The following is a 27,527-nucleotide window of genomic DNA, read 5'->3' as shown; positions in this document are numbered from 1 at the left end:
GTCTCCAGAATCTTCTGACTTCCATTGGGTATTAGCAAGACCCAGGATCAGGAACGATGGATTTCAGCTTGACTACTCTTCAGTGTGAGAGGCTCAGAGCTCTTTGTAAAGTGAAACTGTGCCCCATATTGTGTGTTTTGATTAAGTGGGTGAACTGATTTCAGAATCAGGTGCTAAGGGCGTAATCCCAGGGAATAGACAACATCCCCCTTCCCTTATCGCACTGTTCACAACTGAGTTAAGAATCTTTGGGGGCGAACAGACAGGCTCTTCCAGAAATGGAAAATTCTGAATACCGTATATTCATGTACCTCTCAACTCTGGCCCTGCTCTATTTTTTTTTCCATAGAACTTATTGTCTTCTAGCTTACATTATAATTTACTTATTTTCTATATATCATATTCATTTTTGTCTTCTTCCCTTTCCTGTTTCACTAGAAGACAAGCTTCAGGAGGGCAGGAATGTTTGGTTCACTGCTATACTTCAAATGCTTAAAATAGTGCCTCACACAGAGTATATGCTCAATAAATATTTGTCGAAGGAACAAATGCTAAAAGAGATTAATGGCTGCCTTGGTTCCCCAGGTCAGGCCCCATCTTCCTGGCTTGTTACCTGGTTTCTCAAACAAACGGAGAGAAGTGGGTGTGTCCCTGAACACCCAGCCTGTAGGCTTTCAGACTGGACACAGGCTGGGACTATGGGCAGGAGTGCAGTGCTTAGCCTGGGGTCAGGCCCTGAACGTGACCATGGCTTTTAGTGGGCCTGAACCCTGGCTCCCTGCATCCTTGACAAGCCAGAGGCTGAAGGCTGAAGAAAAGACACTGGACCTGGAGTTCGAGGTCTTGAGTGTGGGATTTAACGAGAAAGGCAGATATGCCCTGCGGCTGTCAGCTGAGAACCCACTGCTGGCAGGCTCTGGAGATGGGGTACAGTTGCAGGTGAATGATGGGGACCCCCTCCAAGCCTGCTCTGCTGTCACTGATGTCATTGAGCAGCAGGATCCTGGCCAAAGCCTCACCCTCCCCAGGAACAAATTTATCTTTACTTTGCCCAAAGGTACAATGTGGGAGTGGGAGGGGGAGTGGGAGGCAGAGGAGGTCCCTGGGCTTCTCCCCCAGCCCCTTCCAGGGACCCTAGGAAAGCTCAGGAGTGCTGGGAGGGGTGTGCAGATCCTCAGACTAAACTACAAATCTTGGCCCATGTGGCCTTGGGGATACTGGCCCTCTATGAGGCTCTGTCTCCTTCAGTATGACTCAGGATGCTGGTATTATTCCTATAGGGTAAGGTGAGGAGGAAAAGGAGGGGCAGGTGTGAATTTAAAAGCACTAGCCCAAGGTAGGTTTGGATCCGGTCTTGGGTAGTGAACATTACAGCGAGTAACCCTAGAACCTCTGAGCATCACTTAGCTGTGGGTATGGCGGATGAACAGGGATAAGGAGACCCAGATCTTGCCTTCTAGAAGCTTCCAGACCAGGTAAAGAGAGGCAGGAATCTTAGAGAATGACTAAAAAAGCGAAAGGGAGAAAAAGATCCATGCCTAGGTTGTGAGGCCACCCAGGACAGCTTCTCAGTAGAAGAGAGACTTGAGGGAAGGAGAAAACCAAGTCCCAGACTTTAGGTGACCAGAATTGGGGACAGGTTGAACTCTTCCTTGGGGCAAGGTGGTTTCAGGGCCCACGATGGCCCCGTAGGCGAAGAGCCCTCCCTTCCTCCCTCTAGGGGCCAGGTACCCAGCATGGGTAAAGGGAGGAGCTACAGGTAGGGACCTGAGAGGGGGCTCACCCCCCAGGGAAAACTTCACCAAGCCTGATGGGCTTTGACTCAACAGCTAGCCAGCCCAGGCTGTCCTGGGTCCCTGCTTGTCCTTCTCACCCACTGTAGAGAGAGACCCTAGAGACCACAGTCAAATCCCATATTTCCCACCCAGGGTTCTGCAAGAATGATGGGCACCATGATGCGCGGCTGCGTGTGGAGGCGCTGCGGCTGGAGGGCACCTCAGGACAGGCAGTCCAGCGGGTGGGCCAGGCCATCTTCCCCATCTACCCACGGCCAGACCAACCCCGCATGAACCTGGAGGCGAGGGAGCACGAGGACCTGTACCGCTACCGTGGCAACCTGCCTCTGCTCCGGGCCAGTGAGGACCCCACTGTCCGCCACTGTGGGGGACTGGCCTACAGCGTGGCCTTCCATGTGCACCGGGCCCCTCAGCCTCCTGCTTCCAACTGTCCTCCGGCACACAGACAACCAGAACCCATGGCACCAAATCCAGAGCCCGGACTTCCCAGGCTGCAGGTGGGTGCTTTCTGGGTCCCAGATCATTGGGCAGAGCAGCAAAGCCTCCCAAGGCTGCCTCCTTCAGTTCTGGTAATCAGCAGTCTGAGGATGGACCAGGAGTCTCAGCTTAAAGGGACAGACCAAAAAAAAAAAATAGATGGAACCAAGGCCACACAAAGCAGGGACACAGCAGGGTGGGGATTCTTTTGCCTAGTGTGTTAGTGTTCCCTGAGACCTCGCCAGGGAACTCTCACTTTAATCTCCTCTGTGGGCTCACCTTCAAGTTCCTCCAGCTCCCACTGTGACCAGGAGAGGCTCAGCCCTGAACCAGGACCCTGGCAGCCTCAGGCCCAGGCGAGGGTATCTAGTCCTTAACTGAGCACAGGAGGGTTTCCCACTTCCACAGACAGGCAGCATGTCTGGAAGGCCTCACAGCCAGCACTGAAAAACCAGTAGAGTAAATGGTAGCCCATTTCACAGGGCGAGGTACCAAGGCTCAAGGTTACTTGATTCCATTTAATGCCAACAACATTCCTGAGACCTTAGTACACAGTGATATATTGAACCCAAAGCTAGGTGGGTCCTTAAGGTGTGGGGGCTCTCCTGCATCACCTCTCTCCCCCACTGCCCTGGTATGGTGCTGAGCAGAGCCTGGGTAATGGACCAAGTCTGGCTGGAAGAGGGCTGGTGGATGGGATAAACTGGAGCAAATGGAGGGTAGTGGCAGAAGAGCAGAGGTGGAATTTGTCAATTTGGAAGGCAATGGGAAGCCACTGGAGGGTGTGTATAGAAAGACAAGAGGGGACTGTGGCTTTGGCAGAGTGAGTAGGAAGTGCAAACCAGGGACCCAGGGACCAACCTCTCTTGTCCAGGGCTCCAGGCTGTTAACATGGCCCACTCTGGCTCTGTCCCTTCATTCACCCTTTTGACTCCTCGCTGTACCCCCAGCTCTGTGCTGTGTGCTGAGCTTGTAAAATGAGATGGGTGTCACCTGGATTCCTAGGGAACTTTCTGTTCCCTCAGATTGTAAATTCCCTGACTTCACAGCCTGGGCCCTGGCCCTTCCGTCCTATGTTCTATCGCAGGACTAGGCTTTTAGGAGACTCTGAGCTCTGGGACAGGCTGATCCCTGCTCACCAGGTCCCAGCATGGCTTGGTCACACCCAGCCGGGAGCCACAGGCCAGGCTGCTGTTTGAAATGCACGGTGAGGGAGGGTGGGGCTGCTGGGGGAAGGGGCTGGTCCGATGGCTGTGACAGACTCAGCAGCTCTAATTTCTGTTATTTAAAGCCATCATCTCTGCGCCACACTCCCTCTTAAAGTGTCAGATGTCTGCTTCTACCAAGACAAGAAAATGGTTTTCGAGGGAGAGGGAAATCGCCCCCTCCAGGGGGTCAGCAATCACAGGCCTAACAACAGCACAGAAGCCCACGGGAACAGACAATGGAGGGTCCTTTGAGAATAGAGGGCTGTGCTTTTAGTCAGGCAAACTCGGTCCAGCCCAGCCCTTGAGAGGGAGGAAGACAGGCATCTTTCTGGTGTTGCCTCTTGAAGGCTCAGACACAGTTGGAAAGGCGGCATCAAGACCAGGCTCAGTGGGACCCATGTTGTCCTTTGGACCTGTGCCACCTCCCTAGGGAAGTGGATGTGACCCGGAACCACAGGGGCCCACAAAACCTCACACTCTTCCCTGCATTCCCCAATTTGTGAATAAGGACAAGGAAGCCCAGGAGGGGAAGATTTCGCTCAGCTCTCTTTGGTTCTCAGTTGAAGAGAAATGGAGCCGGAATTGGGAGGGCAGGGACAACAGGAGGAAAGGCCTGAAGCAGGAAGGCTAGAGATGACAGGAGAAGATTGCATTCTTGGGATGTAGCCCAACCTCAGCAATGTTCAGGTCAAGTCTAGGAATGGATTTCTGGGCTCCAGATACAAAATCTAAATTCAAGGCCACCTCCTCCAGGAAGCTTTCCCAGAATTGGTTTCATCCCTTTCAGGCTACTCTCAGTCCTGTCTGCACTAGGCATTTCAACAGTTGACTCTATTTATTTGATTTAGGACTGTATTGTAGGCTCACAAGTTGTTCTCTAATTTGCATAGTGTTTGCCATTGGGCAGTGGAGTGGGGGTAGAGGGAGGCATGAAGTGCAGGCGATTGGGAAAGCCATGATTAGGATGCTCAAGGATAAGTAGGGAACAGAGGCAGGGTTCAGTAGGTGACCAGGGCCTACTTCAAGGACTGACTGAAGCAGAATCACTTTGTTTTTCAGCCCCAACAGGTTACTGGGCCCTAAATAACCACAGGAATGTAGGGCTAAGAAGGACTATCCCCTTAAATATTTTCAGTGTGAAACAATCATATGCTAGGATGAAGATCACTCCTAGGACCCCTGACCCACCAGAGGGCACTGGGTGTTTGCTAGCAGGGGCTACCAAGGGTTCTCAGCATGGAAGGGCAACCACTCCAGGTTCCCTGCCAGCCATAGGCACATGGTGCTTCCTGAGTGGGTGGAGCCTCCACCCCAACCCTCCACGCAGCCCACTCCCTGACACTGCCCACTGTCATCTCTTGGCAGCTTTGAGACTATCAGGCCACCCCATACCCTGCCCCTCCTTGTCCAATGGTAAGGGGGAGTTATAAGACCACAAGGAGGTGGCCTGCACTGGGCAGAGTGGGTGCTCCAGCCTCAGGAAACAGCAGGAAGATGCAGGGGAGGCTTGATCAAGGGGCCATCAGAGGTGACTCTGCTGAACTCCTGGGAGGGCAAATGACCTCTGTGGGAGGACCTGGGGAGGCCACAGCAGCTTTGAGCTTGGAACCATTAGGCTGACCCTCCAGAAACCTCACTCCCGTCTCCTAAGATCTCTGAAGTTTCAAGGACTACTTCCCTGGGGCAGAGCTGTTTAAGAGGGAAACTTTGGACTGGAAATTCCCAGGGATAAAATATCTGAAAACATGAATTTAAAAATTCCCTGTTCTTAGCTCTGGGAGCCTTCCTAGCGGCTCAATCAGTGTTGAACCTTGGAGGCCCCAAGCTTCCTCCCACATGGCTGGGAGCTCTAGATTCCAGGCTCAGAGGGAGGAGGAGAGCAAGGGCGTGGTGGGCTCCCTCCCCCAGCAGTTACCTCTTTCAAACAATTGCAGTTTTGTTTCATGGAAGCAATTGGGTTTTCCAAGAGCGTTTTAAATGGCACTTTCAAGGGTTTTTTTTTTTTCTTGCTTTCTTTTTACTCTTTCCATTTAAAACACCTTTCCCCAGCCCCCAGAGGGGAAAAATGAAAGAAAAAGCTAATAAAGCAATCACCAAATGCCAAGCACCTGGCTCTAAGCCTGTGAATTCTGATTGTGGATTTGGCGTCCACAGGCTGGGGCACTTTCATTAAGGAGAAATGGAGGGGAACGGAGAACAGCCACGGAGCTGTTAGTGGCTTGCCTAGAGTCCCCTCTGCCCTCGGTCCCTACACCTCGGTGTCGGTGTCGGATGTCCTCCCTTTGTTCCTCCCTGTCCCCATCCCCCATCCTGCCTGTCGGTCCCAGTCTAGATTCTGGCGGGAGCTCCAGGCCTGCACTTTCCCCACCCCAGGCACCCTCCCGCCTCCCGGCCAGAGCACTGCAGAGTCCTCACTCTCCAGTCTCTGCTCTGCTTTTAAATTCATTATGTCTTTTATTGCTCGCTATTGCCTAAGCTATTTCTATTGCCCTGGAGACTAAAATGGTTCAAGCCGGGAGGGGCGCACAATGCGGATTTCATTAACTTTACTCTTTACTGCCCGTTGAATCTCAGGGGACTGGCCTGGCTTGGGGAGACGGGCACCTCTTTGTTCGTGCCCCTTCACCCCGGTGCCAGCCCTTTTGTGGGCTGGCTTCCCGGGTCTTGAGCAGCCTCCCTTCAGCTGCTCCAGGCCCATTTCACAGGTCGGGAAACAGGCTCCCAAACACTGCTTGGGCAGCTAACCAACAAAGTGGCAGGAACTGAAGAAGGTGAAAGCCGCTTGGACCAGGACTGCCAGTCCCCTCTCGGGCTGATGCCCACCCCCCCCCCAGTCCCTCATGCTGGGACCCCAAAGCCTCCCCTCCTCTGCTCTTCCTGCCTCCATTAAATATGAGGACCTGCAGCCCCGCGGCCCCTCCTTGCAAATGAGGCAGTTTTATAGGCTTTAGAAAAACACTCCAATTGTTCCCTCAATTACCCTGGAGCAGATTGAATATATTAATCTCTCTCTTAACTCGAGTTAGAGACTCGGCTGCCGCCCCTCCCCCCAGCCACCAGGACCCCTCCACTGGCATGTGCCAGGCATCAACTCCCAGCCCCCACCTTCCTTGGTCTTGAGCCCTAAGCAGGTCAGCATTCATCCAGGGTCTAGGGTGCATGTTCTGCTCAGGCTGTGCCCTCACAAGCAGGCACATGCGTGTGCACGCGCATGTTGCACTTGCGGGCACATGCACACACACACACACACACACATACACACACACATACACACAGCAGACAGCTGCTTTACATTTCTCTATCAATTTTCATTGATTTTCTCCTTTGCCACTCTTTGAAAGAGCCTTTTCTTTGAGTGAACGTGATTGTGGGGGCTCCCCCCTGAGAAGGGGGCGGCTGGGGGCTGCAGGCGGCTCCCCCTTCTGCTCCCGAGACAACTGCCTCCAGCTTGAACACACTCTGCCCCAGGCAGCTGAGCCCGTTAAAAGCTACCTGAGGTTTCCCTTTGTAGCTCGATTTTCTTTTATTTCAGAGGAACAAAGACACTGTCAAGGCGTTCTCAGAGAGTACTGTCACCCACGCAGGGAGGGGTGCAGACCTGTCACTGTGGTGGAAGGTTGACTGAGGCTGGCAGAAGGAGCAGAGCAGGCCAATACTAGCCCTGGGGAGCGTGGGCACTTCCAGTCACCCCAACCTCAGGAGGAGAGGCCAGGGGCCAAATGCTCCACATTACCCTGCTGGCCTCCTGCCGGCTCCTCTTCCTCCTCTGAGTGCACTAAACACTTTTCTGCCAAGGGAGTCCTCCAGAGACCCCAGGAGTCCTGGGTGTGTATCCTAGATGGGACTTAAAGAAGTCTCTTATTTATACCATTGCTCAAGCCAGTTTATTTAGTAGGTGTTTTACCATATGCAAGTAGCAACTCCCTCACTTCCACATCTGTACAATGGGTGACAGCAATTCCTATTGTCCTCTATGACTGAGAAGATTTAATGAGTTAGAGTTAGCCCTGCCCTGCAGGATGTATTTAATGAATTTTTGCCTTTGCCACTCTAGTAATGAGGAAGTTGGGAGGTGTGTTGGGCAAGGCAGATGGGTTTGAGCCTCCTCAGTTTCTGCATCTAGAAAATAGGTTTGCTCCTTCTTGCCCAGGTGGGGAAGGGCGTCACAAATTTGTGAGATGCGCTATCTCTAGGCCAGATACCAGGCTCAGAGTAGAGAAGGCCAGCCTGGGTGCTAGTCTGGGAAGTGGCTCCTTTAGCAGATTGTTGTAAGGAACACACCAGATGGCCCTGCTCCCCCTCCCCCAGCTTTCCTTCCCTCTTCCCCCACCCCAGGGGGGGGGTGCTGACACTGGCTCCACCTGGAGGACTGTGTGTGTGTGTGTGTGTGTGTGTGTGTGTGTGTGTGAGAGAGAGAGAGAGAGAGAGAGAGAGAGAGAGAGAGAGAGATGGAGAGAGATGTGTGCTTGGTGTGGTGGTGTGGGGAGAGATGCAGAGGAAGTGACTCCTGCCTCTATCCTCCCAGTGAGCCCAACCCCAATGAGCAAGCTCCAGGGGACAGAAGTGTAGAGGGGGGGCATCTTATATCCAGAAGTCACCTTTACAGTGAAGGAAGAGGAACGAAGTGCAGGAGGACCCAGTTATGGTGACCTTTTCTGGTTCTTACATCCTTAGAAGATGGATATGTCCCTAACCCTGGAACACAGCCACCCTCACAGGTGCTTAGACATGCAACACATGTATGTGAGCACACACAGACCCGCCACATCCTAGACATGCAGAGACCCTCCTCTTCACAAAGATAGATTCCCACCAACACACTGAAGAACACACATGGGCAGTACATATCCTCCCCCGCCCAGACCTGTGCATCCTGGAGACCCTCCTCACTTCATCTCTACACAACCCGCCCCCCTGCAGTCCTCCAAATGAGTAAGAGGTGTCAGGGACATGGCATTTGTGATGTATGAGGTGAGATTAAAACTCCATGAGAAACCCATCTTTAATACAACTCTGACAGCAGATGGGGGAGGGCAGCAGGGAAGGAAAACTGATAGCCCCTGTCTGCCACCCTGGCCCTGCTGAGGTTGGCCTGCTAGAGATCAGCCCAGCAGACCAAGCTGGTTCTGCAGAGTCCCAGAGTCAGGGGCAGCTGAGGCCAGCAGGGAGCAGCCCCCTCCTGGGATAGGGGAGGATACCTGTGGGATACCCTTTCCCATCTGGATCTGACAGCCGGCCCTGGGCCCCCATGGTTCATCCTCCCCTAGCAGAAGGGGACCTCCCTGCCTCCCTGCCTCTTTCCTTTCTTCATTCATTCACCTATTCACTCTCCCAAGCAGTAGATTAGGTTGCTGTATGCCCTGCCCTTGGGGAGCTGCCAGGCTGGACAGGGGAGGAAACGGGGGGGGGGGGGGGGGAGGTGGAGAACAATGACTTTCAAGCCCACTGGGACAAGGTGGGTGGTCATCAAGGACACAGTCTGCTATAGGGAAACAGTCCTGCCTGGGAATCAGGAGGCTTTGGCTTAGAACCTCATATCCCAGTTGCATCTGAGCACTGAGACTCTGCAAGTCACCCACCTCCCAGGGTCACAAATTCCTCATCCTTACAACGAATGAGCCAAGTAGTACCTCCTGAGAAGGAGGCAGTGAGGCTCAGGTGAGGAAGTGGGTAGGAAGTGACATGGTATATTAAAGCCCACCCCACACAAGTCAGGGAGACCGTTGAGCCCTGCCCTCAGGACAGTGGGATTCCAGCAGGATGGAGGGTTTCTAGTGCTGAGGACAATGTAGGCAAGTGGGTAGGGGCAGGAATACGGAGGGGTGCAGGGGACAAACAAGTAGGGGGAAAGCAGGAAGTAAACCGTATTTTCATGGGGTGGGGGAAGTTAGTAGGGATGCCAAGGAACTGGACAGTAAGTGCCATCTCTGAGGGCTCTGTGTTCTGTGTTATCGCCTTGACTGGGGAGGTTTCTCTGAGCCAGGCTGGCAAAGGCAGAACTCACTGAATGCCCACAAAGCCCACCTCAGTCTGGGAGGTGGACAGGGAAGCCGTTTGCTGGAACAGGAACTGAGCCACTAGAGGAGGTAAAAGACTTGCCCAAAGCGTCTCCTTGATTCCAGCAGGAAGGCCGGGCTGGAAACCAGGTCTCCGCGCATGTTTTGGTCTTTTTGATCTTGTAACCAGCACACAGGAGGGAATGATTTGCTGCATCCCTCCCCAGGGAAACTCACACCTTACAAGCAGTTCCTTAAGCCATTGGAATAAGTCACTGAACACTTTCTGGACTCTTTCTGGACAGGAGCATGAGGAAGCAGTTCATAGGAGCAGGTTTCTTCCTGGCCCCCAAATCACACTAAGACCAGCCAAAATAGGTTACTCCATGTCCACTGACCCCCACAATGAGTTCTCATTGCACTGGGTGGTCTGGGAGCAAGGCTGGGGTACTATCGATGGCTCAGGGTCCAGGGCACCCCACCCACTATAGCTGGCACTTAGAAAGAAGATTTCTATAAATGCCTCCCAGAAACAAACTCTTAGCCCCTATTGGAGGCATGACAGTGAGTCACAGCCACAAAGGTACAGTGGCCAAACTTTAGACCAGCTTGAATTGAGGCTCCTGCTCTGCCTTGAACTAGGTTTTTCTGCACTTGTCATTTTACTTCTCTGACCCACTGTATTCTCATCCATAGGAAGTGGGTAATGGGGTCTGCTTTGATACGTGGTTGTGAGACTTGGATAATGTACTAGCCTCACTGCAGTCCAGGAGGGCTTCTTGGAGGAGAGGGACAACTTCCTAACAATTTCCAGAACACAGACAGCCTCAAAAGCTCCCTGGGCTTAGCCTTGGAGACAGAAATGGCCATACATCCCTACCCCACTACAGGGAGCTATTATGGAATTCTTCCAGGAGTATGTTTGTTGGGCACTGAATCTGTGCCAGACCTGGCCTCTCAGAGCTCCCAAGAAGACAAGAGCATTATAGTGAGACCATGCAGTTGCTTGGGTATAGGACGGACCCAGCTGGACCCACCCTGTGGAGGCTAAAGTCACAGATGAGGGGGTGGCTAATACAGTTGCCCCTTAGACCCTGGGGGATTGGTTTCAGATACCAAAGTCCCTTATGTAAAATGTACAAAGTGCTCAAGTCCCTTATGTAAAATGGTGCAGTATTTGCATATAGTCTACACAATCCTCCCATACACTTTATTTATTTATTTACTTATTTAGAGACAGGGTCTCATGAAGTGACTGAAGCTGACTTTGGAATTGTGATTCCCTTGCCTCAGCTTCCCCTGTCTGGGATTACAGGTGTACACCACTAAGCTCAACTCTCCTGAATACTTTAAATCATCTCTAGGTTATTTATAATGCCTGGAACAATGTAAATGTTATGTAAATAGTTGTTGTACTGTATTCTTTAGGGAATAATGACAAGAAAAAAATGTCTGTAAAAATGTTCAGTACAAGCATGACTTTTTTTTCTTTATTTTTTTGCAAATACTGGGAATCAGACCCAGTGCCTCCTCATGCATGCTAAGCATGTGCTGTACCAATGAGCTATACCCCCAGCTTCAGACAGAATTTTTTTCCCAAATACATATATATATATATATATTAGGAATTGAACCCAGGGGCACTTTGCTACTGAGCCACATCTCTAGTCCCCCAGCCCTGCCCTTTTTAAAATTTTGAGATAGGGTCTCACTAAGTTACTTGGGGTCTTGTTAAATTGCTAAGACTGGCCTCATATTTGCAATCCTGTTGCCTCAGGCTCCTGAGTCACTGGGATTACAAGCACAGGCTGCCTTACTTGGCTTCCAAATATGTTTGATCCAGGGTTCCTTAAATCAGCAGATTTGGAACTCACAGATTTGGAGGGCCAGCTATATTTGAGTCAGGACAGGAAGGCAGGGAAGAGAGCAGTGAAAAAATCTAGTTTCTCTGTTTTGTCGCCTTCTAGCTCTGGAACTTACCCTCTCTGCACCTTCTTTTCTCATCTCTAGAGTGGGAGTAATAACAGCCCTCCCCTGATAGGAGTGTTGAATTGTATTTAAATAATAGAGCAAATGCTCAACAAAGGGGCTGGGCAGGTAAATGGCAGCTTGTCAGAGTCACAGGATTGAGGCTGCTCTAGGGAAGTGGACAGCCAGGCCAGGACTCAGGCTTGAGAAAACATGGCTTCTTTGGGGAACTTGAAGGAGGTGGTTTGCTGGAGCAGATGAAGGCCGAGTCATGGGGACCCCCATCCCTCACCCCAGCAGGAAGCTAGCCCTGAACCATCACTGGACCAAATGAAGCTGAGGCCCTCGGGTGGGCACGTGTTTGGGAGGGAGTAGACATTATTTTAATCCTCCTTTTAAAGCATAATTGCTTTTTGTCTGCGGGTGTTCCTGGAGATGCCTCCCTGCGAGATTGCTTTCCAGGCTCCTCTCTCTTCCAGGAGACAGGCAGGGCCAGGCCAGCTCCACGCTGCATTAATACGCTGCAAATGCGATTTCATGGCCTCAAATGAGATTAGGGCCAGAGGCTCTGCTCTATGGTAGAGATGGCGGTTCAGGCTAGGGTGGCCAAACTGAGCAGAGAATCTGAGAGAGGGATCCCAGGCCGAGTTGGCCTGAATAAGAAGTTTCCTGTAATTGGAGCCCTCCAGACCTACTGGTTCTCCTGGCTGCAGAGCCAACCCTGGGGCCCCGTCCGTGGGTGGGGTGCTAGGGCTGTCCGCCATTCAACCCCAAGCTCCCCACAAGCACTTCATTATGGAACAGCACTGTGATAAGGAACACAAGCCTGGTTCTAAAGCTGATCTCTTTTGCTCCTGGTTCTCAGTTTTCTTGTCTTTAAAGTGGGAACTATAGTAGTAACTATCTTGGGTCGTAGTTTCAAGGTCTAACATGAGTAGCATCTGCACCGACTAAGGGCTCACTAATTGTTAAATTATTAGCTGCTATCATGAGGTTCACATACACCAACTATTCACACCTTTGTAGGGGGAGAGGCACTGAAGGCTTGCACCCTAGAGAAGGGAAGGTATGGGGGTGCAGGCATCACTGTCCCTGGCTAGAGTAGCAGAGAGGAGAAATGCCAACTTGATGTTCCATTCATTCAATAAGTACCCCCTTGGTACCAGCCCTGTGCCAAGCCACATACTGAGTCCTAGAGACACAGCAACTCCCAGGTATGGTCTCTGTCCCCTAAGGAAAGAGACCCTGTCTGAGAAGTCCATAGTGGGTCATGATCCAGGGGAGGCCCAGGGATTGTGGATCTGATGTCCTGGGGTGGGGGTGGGGGTGGAGGCAGTGGGGGGAGCTTTCAGGGAAGGTTTGCTGGAGGTTGTGCTCTTTGTGTCTTGAAGAAGAACCATCAATTATTCAGGCTGGCTGGGGGAGGACAGTGTAGGTACATGAAGGTATCTGAAGTCCCCAAACCTGGAGAGACCACCTTTCTCTTGGGGGGACCACAGGAGTGTCATGGGACTAAAGTGAAGGTGTAAGGCAGGGATGGGCAAGCCGACAGAGAGGTTCCCTGGGAGCAGACCAGAGGCCTGCAGGGGTCTCCCTAGAACTCAGGGCTCTGCTAAACTGTTAATTGAAGCAGAGGAAAGACTTGAACAGATTTGTGGTTTGGCAGAGTCAGGGTGAGGGGGACACAGATTTCCTGGAGACTGGTTGAGGCTTGCTGCCCTGAGTGGGCCCCCCAACCTTGGCAGGTACCACTTCTGCCCCATCCTGATGGTAGGGAATAGTGGGCAGCTTCATCGCTTACCCCTTTATTCAGCCCCTTGTTAATGAGTTATTGATTTTTTTAAAAGAAAAATGTCCAAAAGTCACGTTGCATCTTCAGCAAAGTGATTTATGAATTGATGGTGGGACCTGGGTGGCCTCAAACGAGAGCTCTGGTTACCAAACACTGAGAGGAATCCTTCAACAGGGCGATCAATAAACGTGCCTGATAAGCAGATGGAAACAGTGCTGACCAACAACGAGAACCCTGGGGCCTTTAACATCACCCCCAAGTCTCCTGTCACCAAAGCTCCCCAGCTGAGGGGGCCCCATGTTCGCTCCATTTTGCTGTGAGCGTGAGGGAAAGCTCTGGGGGCTGCCTGCTCTGCGCTGGGCTTCCTTCTCTCATCTAGTCCTTGATCCACTCTGCAGATCCACTTGGTAGGTGAGGAACTGGAGGATCCAAAGTGTCAAGTGTCAGCTCCCTGCAGTGAAGATTGGGTTCCAAGGTGTCCTGCTGTTTTTGCTGCCCAGATTTTTGCTGTCCAGGGGATTGGGACAGGAGTCATAAGACAAGGTCAGGACCACCATAGGGTCTGTGACAAAATGGGGACACACATGGATTTAGCCCAGTAGCAATTTTCTGTACCATAAGGAACTGGGGGAAGGGTGGGAAGCAGCTCCCAGGGCCCCCCCAGAATCCCACCACAGTGCACGCAGCCCACAGGCCCTAAGACAACAGCCTGCACCCAAGGGCTTGGCTAGAACTGGGAGTGAGCCACCATGAGTGCTTCCAGTCACAGCTGGGGTGTCCTGACACACCAGCCTTCAGGATCCAAATGACCATTTGTGAGGGATACCCGGCTCCTTCCCTACTTACAGTGGCCTCCCCAGTTGAGGCTCTAAAACCTGCCTCCATGCTCTTCTCTACAATCAGTATCTGGGCTATATGATTATAGAGCCCTCTGTATGGCCTCATTCAAAAGGACAGGTAGAGCAAGGCACAGAGGCTCGTGCCTGTAATCCCAGTGGCACAGAAGACTGAAGCAGGAGGATTGCAAGTTCAAAAGCAGCCCCAGCAACTTAACAAGTCCCTAAGAAACTTGGAGAGACCCTGTCTCAAAATATAAAAAAGGAATGGGAACACAGCCACATTAATGCTTATAGCAGTTCAATTCACAATACTAAACTGTAGAAGCAAATTAGATGCCCTTCAATAAATGAATGGATAAAGAAACTGTGGTATATATACACAATGGAATATTACTCAGCATTAAAAGAGAATAAAATTATGGCATTTGCGGGTAAATGGATGGAGCTGGAGAACATCATGCTAAGCGAAGTAAGTCAATCTCAAAAAACCAAAGCCTGATGTTCTCTCTGATAAGTGAATGCTGATCCATAATCAGGGGAAGCATGGGAAAAATGGTGAAACTATGATTGGCAAAGGGGAGGGAGAGAAGGGAGGGGGTAGGCGGGCAGGAAAGATGGTGGAATGAGATGGATATCATTACCCTAGGTACATGTATGACTGCACATATGGTGTGACGCTATGTCGGGTACAATCAGAGAAATAAAAAGTTGTGCTGCAATTGTGTACAATGAATCAAAATGCATTCTGCTATCATATATACCTAATTAGAATAATTTTTTTAAAAAAGGGCTGGAGATGTGTGTCAGTGGTTAAGTGCTCCTGGGTTTGATCCCTGATACCAAAAGCAAACAAACAAACAAAAACAGGTGGGCTGGGAGCACAGCTCAGGGATGGAGCACCTGGTCACATGTGCAAGGCCCTGGGTTTGATTCCCAGCACCAAAAAGAAAAGGAAGGAGCCAGGGAAGAAAGATAGGTGTTTTTGTCTCTGGACTTGACCTTGCCTGTGTTGCCCCATTGCCCCAGTTTCAGGAGAGAAAGACATGCAACTCCTTTTCCCAGCATGAAAGGAAAAGGTAGCATGGTCTGGTGGCCATGTTCACAGACTTCAGTCAGAAAGCCTGGATTCAATCTCAGACCTGCAGCTTCAAAGCTGGGTGACCCTAGGCAAGTCTCCTTCCTCCCAGCATCTGTATTCTCACTTGTAAAAGGCAGTAACAGCGATTACTCCCAGAAAGTGTATTAGATTGAGACAGTGTGGGTAGAGCTCTTGGCACAGCGCCTGGCACATAGTAAGTGATCACTAAATGTTGGGGTATGCAAAGGTACCTGTGGTGAGGATGACACTGGCAATACTGGAACATCAGGTGAGAGCTCGGGTCCACAGAAAGGGACTGTACAGTGGCCGCCTCAGTTAGCTTCCTAGCAGGAAAAAGGCAGCACTGGAATCTGGAGATTTGGAGGAGGGTTAATAAGAACTATTTGCAAAGTTGAGGGTGAGGTTTATGTAGAACAAGAGAACCCTTCAGCCTGAAGGGGTAAGAGAAGAAAACATGACTACAGCCTGAAGGAGCAGTTTTCTTGGGAGAGCATCCTGTTAGGCAGGGTGGCCTTTGGCAGGAGGGACATTGCCAAACCACAGATGGGAGGGAGCTTCCGCTGACACCTCCCATAAACCTACCCAACCACAGCCCATTGAGGTAGTGGCTCTGCCTCAGCCTGCTGGGGCCCAGAGGAGGGTGGAGGCAAAACAGGAAGGGTATGAATGAGAGGTCCCAGCACTGTAGGTGACAATAGGAAGGGAGACTCAGACTGTGCCAACAACGATGATCACCTGCTCAAAAATCAGAACTCTTGGTAGGGGAAGCAGACTATCTTGTTCTTACGTTCTTTGGTGTGGGAAGAACTGGGGCCCCCAGGAATGAGCCAAATGCCCATCTTTCAGCTGGCCTCAGGAGCCCAGTTGAAGCACAAGGAAAAGCCAGCCCCAAACCTCTCTGCAGAAACTTCTGAGCCTCCATTTCACTGCTGCTGTGAGCAGCCCCTGCACGTCCTGGCCAGGCAGGCTATGGACCCATTGCTGAAGTCGTAGGAGGGGACCCTTACAGAAGTGCCCATGGTTTAGTTAACAAGTGAGCACCTGTTGTATATACTGCTGGGGCCTGGGGAGTAGCTAAGGGGAAGTAGTGGCTGGACATAGAGACCCTCTGAGGGAATTGCCTCGGTTGACAACTGTCAAAACAAAAAAACTGAGGAAGGGGTAGGGACTTTCAGAGCTCCCATACTCCTGCCTTGTGACTATTAAATATCAGGAGTGATATCATGGCACATTAAGGGCTGTCACAAAGCAGCACTGGTGCAGTCAGGGGTTGCTGTGGACAGAGGACTGCATTTGCTCAGAGCAGGAGATGAAGGGGTCAGGGAAGGCTCCTTGGATGAAGGGTCTTGAGGGAGACCCTACAGATAAATTGACTGGGGGAGATGTTTCTGGTAGGGAGTTGCCTGGAGAAAGTTAATGGCCGTGGGAATGGCCCAGAAGCCGGGAGCACAGCAGGCTGGGATATCTGCGGTGGGTGTGAAGCCTTAAGCATTGGGTCGAGGCACACAGATGTCATCATCCGTGCAGACATTATTCACTCCTCAGGGTCCTGTCTGCTGGGGAGAACCAAGTCCCAAGTCTGAACTTGGTTCTCTGAGAAAAGAGCAAGCTGTCTATGGAGTACTTGACTGTCAGTGTCAAGTGCTTTACTGGGAGTCTCACTCGGCTCTTGGCCTCACTGTGTAAGAGAGGGAACTGAAGTCCAGAGAAGGCTAATGTTTTGTCCACAGTCACACAGATATGAAAATCATTTGCTACAAAATCACACTGCCTATTTCCCACCTCAAACAACTAAGCTGTCAGTGAAAGGAGGAAAGAAATGGAGAGTCCTAGGGATGGGGGCAGGACAGGACTGATGGGAAGGGGAAGGGCAAGCTGGGGGTTCTGGGAGAGAGACATGCTTCACTGGGACTTGCTGCATGAGCAGTTAGGCCCAAAGGGCTGCCTCCTCAGAATCCAGGCCCTGGAACATGGCAAGAGGAGCCACATCTATGACTATGGATCTCACGTATCTACCAGACTCCTCTTGCTGCCAGCAAGCCTAGAGCAAAGCCAGAAGAGGAAGCAAGAGCCCTCCTTCCCCTCCAACCAGCCTCAGATTCAACCACAGGGCCTCGCTCCTGCCTGAGTGGTGGGCTCCCTAATGGCTGTGTTTAACCCCTGGCCACCTAATGATGCGTTCTCTCTCTTGGGGACCGCGTGGGATGGGGGAGTAGGATTACCCATTAGCTGTAAGATTAATCATTACCTGCTTCATCTCACTCTGGAATCACCCTGAGTCATCAAAGCTTGGGCCCTGGGCAGTACAGCAGAAGTTCCTCTGGACACTTGGGGAGCAGGGACGTTTCCCTGGGTTAGGGGGGGTGGAGCTCCCCTGACTGGGGAAGGGAAGAGAAAGGCGGGTAGCTGGGGCTCAGGTGGTCCTTAAGGCCTTCTCACTGGCCAGTGGGAGCAGAGCTGGGGAGGTTGGACAGGCACAGGAGCCAGTGTCCCAAGGCTCCTGGGTCCAGGGAGATGGACAATCATTGAAAGGCAGTGACAGGGCCCTCCTGCTGGTGGCTGCTGGGTGTGCAGGGCCTACTGGCGCTCTGCAGCCAAAGGCCTAAGTCCAGCACCCACTTGTATTTTGTTCTTCCCAGGCAAGAAAAGCACAGGGCTAGGCTCCAGTGGCAGAAGCTCAGAAGCTAGGTAGGGCAGCTGGGAAAGAGCCCAGAGCTTTGGGTGCTGGAGTGGCATAGCTACCCCATTCAGGTGAGGGGAGGTCCCCCGCCCTTGGCAACCCCGGAGAGGGAGAAAACTAGGAGTAGGATTCCTGACTTCCTTTGGGTGACCTCGGCTGGTTCTTTCTAATGCTAATCAAAGGCCAGGACTCAGTTTTTCTGTCTCTACACTGGGGAGAACCACCTCCTTCCTGCCTCTCTCTCTGGATGGGGGATAGAAGAGGAAGCCCCTGCCTTCTCACTGCCAGGCCTGTCCTGTTCTTGAGCCCTAAACCAAGGAAGATGGGAAGGTCTCCAACATGGGACCTCAAACAGCTGGCAGAATACTAAGGCAGGCCACAGAGGTCTCCCAAACAACTCGAAACCCCACCCAGCACCCCAAATCATCCTTCAAGGCAAAGTTTTCACCTCCCCTCTCTGTGAAGCAGCCTCCCTCCATCTATACTAGTCACTCATTTTTTTTAAATTTTTTTTTAGGTCTGTAGAACAGTAGAATCCATTTTGATATAATTATACAAGGATGGAATATAACTTATTCTAATTAGGAACTCATTCTTGTGGATGTACATGATGATGGGATTCAACTTGTCACTCTTTATTCTGCCATTTTGTCCTTCCAAAAGCATGTGGAAACCAGGTGTGATGGCACATTGCTATAATCCCAGCAACTTGCAAAACTGAGGCAGGAGGATCATAAGTTCAGGGTCAATCTCAGCAACTTAGTGAGACCTTCAGCAATTTAGTAAGAACCTGACTCAAAAAAAAAAAGTGGGGTTTTGGGGATATAGCTTGGAAGTAGAATACCTGTGGGTCCAATCTCCAGTACAAAAAATAAAAACATGTAGAACCGGCATGCAGTCAGGGCTTAATAAAAAAGCCTCGTTGTCTTTGTAATGATTTTTCTGTGTGGCTCTCAGTTTGATTCACCATAATCATAGTTACATATTTCAGTACCATTGTTGGTTCATACATGGCCCTCTTTGTTTAATTATAATTTATTTTTAATAATACAGTAGTTCCCCCATCTGTTATCCATGGGGATATGTTCCAAGACCCTCAGTGGATGCCTAAAACTATGGATTGTATCAAACCCTATATATACAGTGTTTTTTTCTATACGTATATGTTTATGATAAAATTGAATTTATAAATTAGGCCTAGTAAGCAATAAAAACAGTAATAACAAGATAAAACAATTATAACAATACACTACATTAAAATTTGTTTAAAATTCATGAATTGTTTCCTAGAATTTTTCATTTGGTCTCTTCAGACTGTGGTTGGCTACATCTAACTGAAATTATGAAAAAAGAAACTGTGGGAAGGTGAGACCACTGTACCCCTGACCGCTCAGTCTAAAAACATGATGTTACCAAGAACATATCTACTTATGCACCTTTCCCCATTCTCTTCTCTCTTCCCACCTGTCCTCCAAAATAAACCATCCTCTTGAATTTTGTTTATTATTATTAAACAAAAGGAAGATTATAGGTTCCCAAAGAGGCAGGTGGCTGTAGATTCTTTGACTGAAGTAGCCATTTTACCAAGTTGCAATTCCCTATGGGGCAGGGCCTGGCTCCCCTTTGCTGCAGGGTGCGGTACCCTGGGGTCCCAAGAGCAGGAAGGTGACAACTAGATGCCAGGAAGCAGAAAAGACAGCTCCAGAAAGACGAGATCCCACCCCATTGTACCTGCAAAGGGGCCTATATGACTTTGGCTCTGCCCTGTGATGTCATACAGTGTTGCCCTGGTGACCCAACTGGGTCTGGGCAGAGAGAGTGCCACCCACCCCTCTCTTCACCTTCCTGGGGGTGCTAAGAGTCAATTGCCCGGGCCCCTGACCAACTGGCCATGGCCCTGATCCCCCAAGGCTCCTCTACCCACAGAACCTCTTGGTACTGAGAAAGATCCAGACCCCTGCCCCACTGCCCACCCACCCGCATTCCCCAGTCCAAGCCTCAGAGCTGGTATATAGCAGCCCAGAGACGGCATTGACACCCCATACTCTTCACCACCCCCAAAGACTCTAAGGCACCCAGGCCAGCTGTCTGGGCAGGACTGTTCATCCCAGGTACCAAATCTCAAGATCACTACACAAAGACAAACACTCCTATCCTGAGAAGATGGTACGGAAAAAGTCAAAGGTGAGAACTGGGGGCAGAGGCCATGTACCTGAATATTCCCTTGTTTTGTTCATTTCCCTTCTCTGGGCCTCAGTTCTCACAACTGTGAAATGGGTGGGTAAGGCAGTCCCCACAGCTCTTCCGAGCTGACGTCCTATACTCTTAGGCCCTGTGGAGGTTGCAATGCAGTGTGCTCACAGCTGTTATGGAGTCAGACTGCACTTACCTGCTTGCTTCTGTCCTCTTGTTGCTGGGGCCACACAGGCTCAAGGAGTCCACCAAGATGGCCCATCGTCTCTTGCAAGATCCCTGGCAGCACCAATGCCCTGTGGCTTCCACAACCCATCTTGCCCCTGCCCAGCCCTCCCTCCTGAGGCCCAGGCCCCCTGCAGGGCATGGCAGCTTGAACCCCTGAGAGAAGGGATTTGGGGTCTGCTTTGATTACTACTGTACCCGCCAAGCACTCAGAACAGTGTCTGACACAATTCAATAAAGAGCTATGGCAAAGCAGCAGAGCCCTGCCAGGAGGGGACTAGAATCTCAGTGCGATGAACTCCAATAGCTCAGTGTAAGCTCCTGGATGCCACCCTCCCCTTTAAAACCCCTGGATTGTCACACACTGAGGACCAGGCACAAGGCTGGTCTGACTTTGGAGCCCTAAGTAGGCAGCTGGATTCCACCTGCCCTACTGAGCTGGAATGACCCAGGAAGTTTGGGAGCCCTGAGAGGGAGCCAGATGTTGTATTTGATTGGTAGCTTTCAGAAACATTTTATTTTTTAAAATCAATTTTTTAGTACCAGAGATTGAACCCAGGAGCACTTGCCCACTGGGCCACATCCCTAGCCCTCTTTTTATATTTTATTTTGAGATAAGGTCTCACTAAATTGCTTAGGGTCTCACTAAATTGTTAAGGCTGGCTTTGAACTCAAGATCCTCCTGCCTCAGCCTCCCAAAATGCTGGGATTACAGGCATGCACCACCACATTCAGCTCAGAAACACTTTAATAGCTGGGTAGAATCCTCCACAAGGATGTCCATGATGTATATAAAGCATTATATATTCATATTCCTTCTTTTGTGAATCCCCAGATCAGATCTTCTATTGTGATGATATTTATAGATTTCAGTGCTTTGTGTGTTAGATATTTTAATCCTTTTTATTTATTGCAACTTTCCCATTTGTCTTTTTTTTTTGGGGGGGGCATTGTGGTAAATTTGGGGCCATTATAAAAAATTGGTATACTGGGCTGAGGATGTGGCTCATATCGCATTTGCCTGGCATGCGCAGGGCGCTGGGTTCAATCCTCAGCACCACATAAAAATAAAAAAAATAAAGATGTTGTGTCCACCAAAAACTAAAAAATAAATATTAAAAAAAATTGGTATGGATTTTAAAAAACATAACCAAACTTAATTCTTTATGATTTCTGACTTTTGTGTCATCTTCTTTTCTCCCCTGCTTGGAGCTGGGGATGGAACCCAGGGCCTGACACGTGCTCTGCCACTGAGCTATACCACCAGCTCTGCGTCATTTTTTTTGAAAGGCTTTCTTGCCCCAGATGTCACAACCTCTCCCTACTGTCAATGAGTACTCAGGTTACAGGGGTTACAGTCCAGAGAATGAGCCCCACATTCAAAGCAACGTGGTTTAGGCAGAGCAGAGGCCTCCGATCATGGGGACACACAGACCCTGGCTCCAGTTCCAGCTCTGCCCCCACTGGCTCAGCCTTGGTGCCTTGGTGGAGGGGTTTCACTCCCCAAGTAGGTTTTATTGCTCTAACAGGATCTTCCTTCCCCTGGCCATGGTAACACCAGGCAAGTTCAGATGCTGAAACAGAAAGAGCACAAATTTAATTCAAAGGTTTTAATTCAAAGGCCCATTGAAGTCTAGTAACTTGCCCAAATGACAGATGAGGGCAGCCAGACCCTCCCAGCCCAGGGACCCCTCTGAGGGCCCAGCAGAGCCTCTCCAGACACAGGAGCCTTCTGGAGGGGGAACCTGGGTTTCTGAGCTTCTAGTGACTTCCCAGATTCCTGGGAGGAGGGATGGCAGGGAGGAGGGAATGGGGATGGGGAATAGATCTCCTTCCTTCCCTCTCCCCTCCAGAACCAATTTAAGCTACCCACTCCTGGGAACTGAATTAAATGGGCCATTAACTCTTTCTTTGCTGGTCCTGTCCTCCTCCTCTCATCCCTCCCACTCCCCGCCACACACATTCCAAACTGCCCTGAGTGATAGGCAGGTCTCCTAGGACAGCTGCTGGATAATCCTGGCTTATTAAGGACAAGTCTGCCTGTGTGGACTGCCAAGGCTCGGATCAAGTGGCTTTCGAGCCTGCCATGGATGAGCCCCACGGAGTAGTTGGGGGTCCACAGGCTTCCATACCGGGTACCCGCTTGCCATTTATAGGCTGTGTGACCTCGGAAGGAACTGAGGCAAACCCCTGCCTGGAAAAGTGGCCTTCTGATTTCTGCTTCTAGCAGTGTTGAGTGGGTGAGCTGAGGGTGAGCTTGAGAAGCCAAGAGGGAGCACCCAGTTTTGCTCCTAGGCTGCAGGAGACAATCAGAGGAAGTGAATTCCCTCCCAGGGGTCATCTCACTCCACAGATAGATCTGTGTGGTCTGAGACTTTGGGAGGTTCACCATCACCCACATCACTCCCCAATATGTGACCCAACACCTGAATTTTTTTTTTTTTTGGTACCGGGGATTGAACCCAGAGGCACTCTACCACCAAGCTATACTTCCCAGTTCTTTTATTTTATTTTTAAATAGTGTCTCCCTAAGTTACTGGGATGGGCCTCAAACTTGTGATCCTCTTGCCTCAGCCTCCCAAGTATCTGAGAGTATGGGAATTCTTCAGTACTGGTCAGAAATGGGGGACATGCAGGGGACATTGATTCTAACACAGAGACATCTCTGAGGGAAGGAAGTCTGCAGATTCCTATCCAGAGGTGGGAAGAAAAGAGGAAAAAGCAGAAGGTTGAGGCCCTGGCCCACCATTCCCACTGGAGTCCTCACCCTTGGCCCCAGGCCTCCCTGGCCCTGGGCCTAGCCTGACAATGGGCACATGCCCACAGGCCTCACCAGGAGGCGCCAGCCTGGCAGCTGGCCTCATGCCCAGAAGTGAAGCATGAGCAGTGCCTGCCAAATCCTCTGCAGGCTGTATTTCCTGGAAGGCTGTTCCTGAAGGGGAGGCATGGAGCGGATAGGGAAAGAGGCAACACAACTCCTGGGCCTGGTTAGAGGCCTACTTGGGCTCTGGGGCTGCCAGGGAGTCAGTGAGACATTGGACCACTGCTGTGCTTCTGGGCCTTCACTTCTGTGGCTCTAAGTTGCTTACAGCAGTCCCTGGCCCTCATAGCAACAAAGTTCAATCTAGGGGTGGGAGGGACATTAGGAGCCTCACTGAAGGAAACTCAGGCACATCAACCACTAGGAGAGTGGCATTCCAGACATTCCCCTGAGGCTCAGAGAACTGGAGGCAAAGCTGGTTGGAAGCCAGCAGACCAAACCTGATGGGGATTAGGCTAGTTCTGATGATGGTGACACAGTGACACTCAGTGAGAATGGAACACTGGGAAGCAAGCAGTCTGGCCTAGGAGGGGAGGCAGCGGTCTGTGGCTACTTCCCCTACAGCCACTCCATCTAGTGGGGGTTCCCTCCCCTTCCTCCCTGGCCTGGCAGGGAAATAGGGGGTGGTTACTCTCATCAACACCTCTGCAGATGCTGGCAGGTCCCCTTGCTGGGGGGAGGGTACCCTCCTCAGTCAGAGGAAGGGGAGGGGTCTCTCCTGAGGCTGAAGCAGGGAGAGGGCTTATTCTCACCCTCTAATGAGTTCTCTTGTTAGGCAAGGACACAGCCTACACCAGGAAGGCCAAAGGAAACTCGGGAGCAAGGTACAGGATTGACAGCCCTGGGTAAAATCAGGATAGAGTAGCCCAACCAGGACAAAGGCTGGCAGGCAGGAGGAAGATTGGTGGATGTGAGAAACATCTAGGAAGCCAGTGTGGCTGGAGAGAGTGAGTGGGGGACCCAGGCATAAGACAAGGCCATTGCAAGGCTCTAAGAGACAGGACTCTAGGGCAGGATTATGAGCCAAGGAGTGGTTTAAATTCGTAATGGCTCCCTCCGGCTGCAGTGTGAGATGGGAGGGAATGGGGGAGGGCCAGAAGGGAAAGAGCAACGAGGAGCCAGAGCAGACATCTGGTGTCTTGGGACCCAGTGCTCCACAGGGAGATGGTGGGAAGGGTTGGAAAGGGGCAATTCTAGGGATGGATTAAGGTAGGGCTGACAGGATGTGCTGGGGGACTGGGTGAGGGATGTGAGAGGAGGAGAGGAACCAAGGAGGACTCCAAGCTGTGGGGCTTGAGCAACTCCAAGAATGGAGCCCCCATTACCTGTGTCAGGGCAAAAACCAAATGAAGTCACATCACTAAAACTCCTCAGGGTTGAGCAGGGCCTCAAGCCTTGGTTCTTCCTTTTCCCTGTGCCTGAGGATAGCAATATGCCCAGGATCCCCAGCCCAAGGTGGCAGCAGGTCTACTCCCCGACAGACTAGGTTGGTCTCTCAATGTCCTGATGGGGAGCTCCACTCTCAGAACGCAGCTGCCCTGCATCCCACAGCGGAAAGCCTCAGAATGAGGTAAACCCAACAGCCCCAGCAGCGCTCACCAGGAACCACCACAGTAAGCAGGTCCTCCCTCTTCTCTGGGCCTCAGTCTCCCTCAGTCTAATAGGACATTGTCCTCCACCCCCACCCCCAGGGCCTGCCCTAGAATGCAGGATCTGACAGGCTGAGCTTTCCAGGTAAGAAGTCAGCCTCTCAGGGCTCCACCTCCAACCTGAAGAGCTCCATGGCTCCTCTCCCAGGGCCATGAAGGTCCCTCCATATGGCTATGGATCAGCAGAAGGGACTAAGGGAATGGGTGGCCTCCTGCCAGGTGAAGGCTAGCCAGAGTTAAACCGGGTCTATTGGGTCAACTCCAGGTACTGGAAATGGAGGTCAGGCGACCAGCCAGTACAGAGGGAGGATCAGGATATCCCCAAACCACAGGAGCCTCAAGTCCCCTTTCTTCTCCACCATGCGGTGTTCATTCACCACGGACATCCCCAGCTCTGCCACCTTCCCTGCCTTCCCACTGCTCTGTGGTCAAACAGCCTCCTCTGGCCTCAGAAACTTCCCTCCCCTTCCCACTTCACTGCCCCACCCCAGGCTGCAGCCTTCTGTCTTCTGACTCAAAATGACTTCACCTCTGGTGTTCTCCTGCCCTCCCTTGAAGGCCTCTGTCCCACTGCCTTTCCTGACTGCCCCAGTTGCCACTGTTGCCCTACCTCCTCAGCAACTTTCATCACTGTGCTCCTCTGGGTCATGAATTCCTGCTATCCAGCCACTGAGCCCCTGCACCTGTCTGCTTGGGGCACCTGTCCTAGGAGGCCTGGGCGTTACATGGACAGTGCCTCTCCTCCCTCTCCATGTGCAGGGTTCCCTGGAGAGAAGTACATCCATTATCTCCACTAAAGCCATGATGACTTCCCTGATGGGGATAAGCTTTGTAAACTGCAAAGTGCTATGCACAGGAGGGACCTGAAGTGACAGGTGGCTGAGGTGAAGTTATAGAAAAGACTGGCCAATCTCTAGGACCTGGAGAGCAGGTGGGGTTGAGGAACCATAAGCAAAGAAAGATAGCTGCAAAAGCAGAGGCTTAGAGGTAGGACTGCATATGAGAAGTGAGGTAGCCTGTCTTCTGCTGCAGGAAGGGACAATCCAGGGCTGGGGAAGAGGCAAGAGAGGCGCTGAAGGGCATGTGGAATATGTGACAGAGGCAGGGAGAAAACGATTTCAAGGACAACTGCCTTGTGCTTCTGGGCTAGGGGAAATGACAGGAAGACAGCCTCCAAAGGAGGACCTATAAGGAGGCTAGAGGTTATAGGGGGACAGTAAAGGGAGACGCCATATCAGAAGAGGCCACTCAGCCCTGACTCTCTCCCCACAGGTCACTGAGGGCCCAGAGGACCCCCTGAACACCTCCCAAAGCACGAAACCTGACAACAGCCACCTGTCTCCCTCTAATATGGAGACCATCATGGTCACTCTTCATGGTGCTACCAACCTTCCCTCCTGTGAGGATGGCTCTGAACCATATCCCTATGTGGTAGTGTAAGTAGCTGGGTGAGGTGGGGCAGGGGTGGTGCTGGGCTGTGAGCAGAAATTATGGGAAGGATATTTGGATAATAAACACCAGAGGGTTCAGAACTGGGGCAGTGATACCCAGAGAAGAAGTTGCACAAGGGCTCTGGGTTCTGCAAAATGAAGGCGTGGTGTGCTTCTTTGCAACGGCATACAAGGCTGGGAAGGAAGGACGCCAGCCCAGAGGATCACCTCTTGATTCCACAACCAGTCAGGCCAGGCTTGGCCACAGCTCCACCTCAGGCTGGCAGGACCCTTATTATGTTGAGGCCTAGGCTGGACTCAGTTGGGGTGCTGATCAGAGAAGACTTAGGGTCTGCCTCTCCTGGCCTCTATCCCACCATGCCCTAGACATTGTGGTCTTCACAACCACCCTCCCCCTTGGCTCCTACTTCTCTCCAGCCATGTCTGTCATGGGGGGGCTCCTCCTCCTCCTCCTCCTCCTCCCCCTCCCCCTCCTCCTCCTCCTCCTCTTCTTCTTCTTCTTTTGGTATTGGGGATTAAACCTAGGGGCACTTAACTACTGAGCCACATCCCCAGCCCTTTATTATATTTTATTTTTTAAATTCAGAGACAGAGTCTTGCTAAGTTGCTTAGGGCCTTGCTCAGTTGCTGATGCTGGCTTTGAACTCTCAATCCTCCTGTCTCAGCCTCCCAAGCTGTTGGGACTACAGGCATGTGCCACCATGCTTGGCTATCATGGGGCTTCTAATCCTTTAGTGCACCCCATAGCCCCAACCAGCAGCTGAAGATACACACTTCTCCCACCTGGTTTCTGAATCCCAGCATACCATATCTGCTACCCACCTCTCCTAGAAAGTCATCAAGCAACAGCACAGTGTCCAGTATCCAGCTTTCCCTGTGGAGGTTGGACACTTGCTCGGTCTTTATCTTAGAGCATCATGCATTAACCTCTCCAAGGGTCTTGTCTTCCCTTGACCCCTTCTGTAGACACTAAGCAGCCATGGCCTCCCATCGAGGCGGCATCATTGAATTCCTGCCTACAAGCTTTTGCCTGCATTTCCTTGTGGGGAGTTTTGAGGAACTTATACAATTCAATAGTAAAAAAACAGCCTGATTTAAAAGTGGCCAAAAAAACCTGAATAGACATTTTTCCAAAGAAGACCTACAAAATGGCCAAGAAGCATGTGAAGAGGTTCTCAGCATCACTAATCATCAGGGAAACACAAATCAAAACCACCCATTCCTACTGAAATCTCACTTTCAATGCCTTGATCAAGATGCCTCCTCCAGGCAGCCAGCCACCAGAGTTGAGCTCTTGATCCTCTGGAGCCCCGCAGTAGTAACAACACTGGTC

The 27,527-nt window shown here is 51.3% G+C and overlaps 1 protein-coding gene across 1 annotated transcript; it reads left to right on the top strand.

The window, feature by feature from the left end:
• Positions 1-747: 747 nt before the first annotated feature.
• LOC131423552 (coiled-coil domain-containing protein 33-like) lies at positions 748-26,183 on the top strand. The gene is made up of 3 exons (XM_058573818.1): positions 748-1,057; positions 1,929-2,293; positions 26,016-26,183. Exons 1-3 carry the CDS (start codon positions 748-750, stop codon positions 26,181-26,183), a joined length of 843 nt encoding a protein of 280 aa, XP_058429801.1.
• Positions 26,184-27,527: the final 1,344 nt, after the last annotated feature.

The sequence above is a fragment of the Marmota monax genome, unplaced genomic scaffold, assembly GCF_021218885.2.
Source record: "Marmota monax isolate L192 unplaced genomic scaffold, Marmota_monax_Labrador192_F-V1.1 WCK01_AAM20220418_F8-fsc00111, whole genome shotgun sequence".
NCBI lineage: Eukaryota > Metazoa > Chordata > Mammalia > Rodentia > Sciuridae > Marmota > Marmota monax.
The sequence above is the reverse complement of the archived record's forward strand: the minus strand, read 5'-3'. Positions and strand labels throughout refer to the sequence as shown.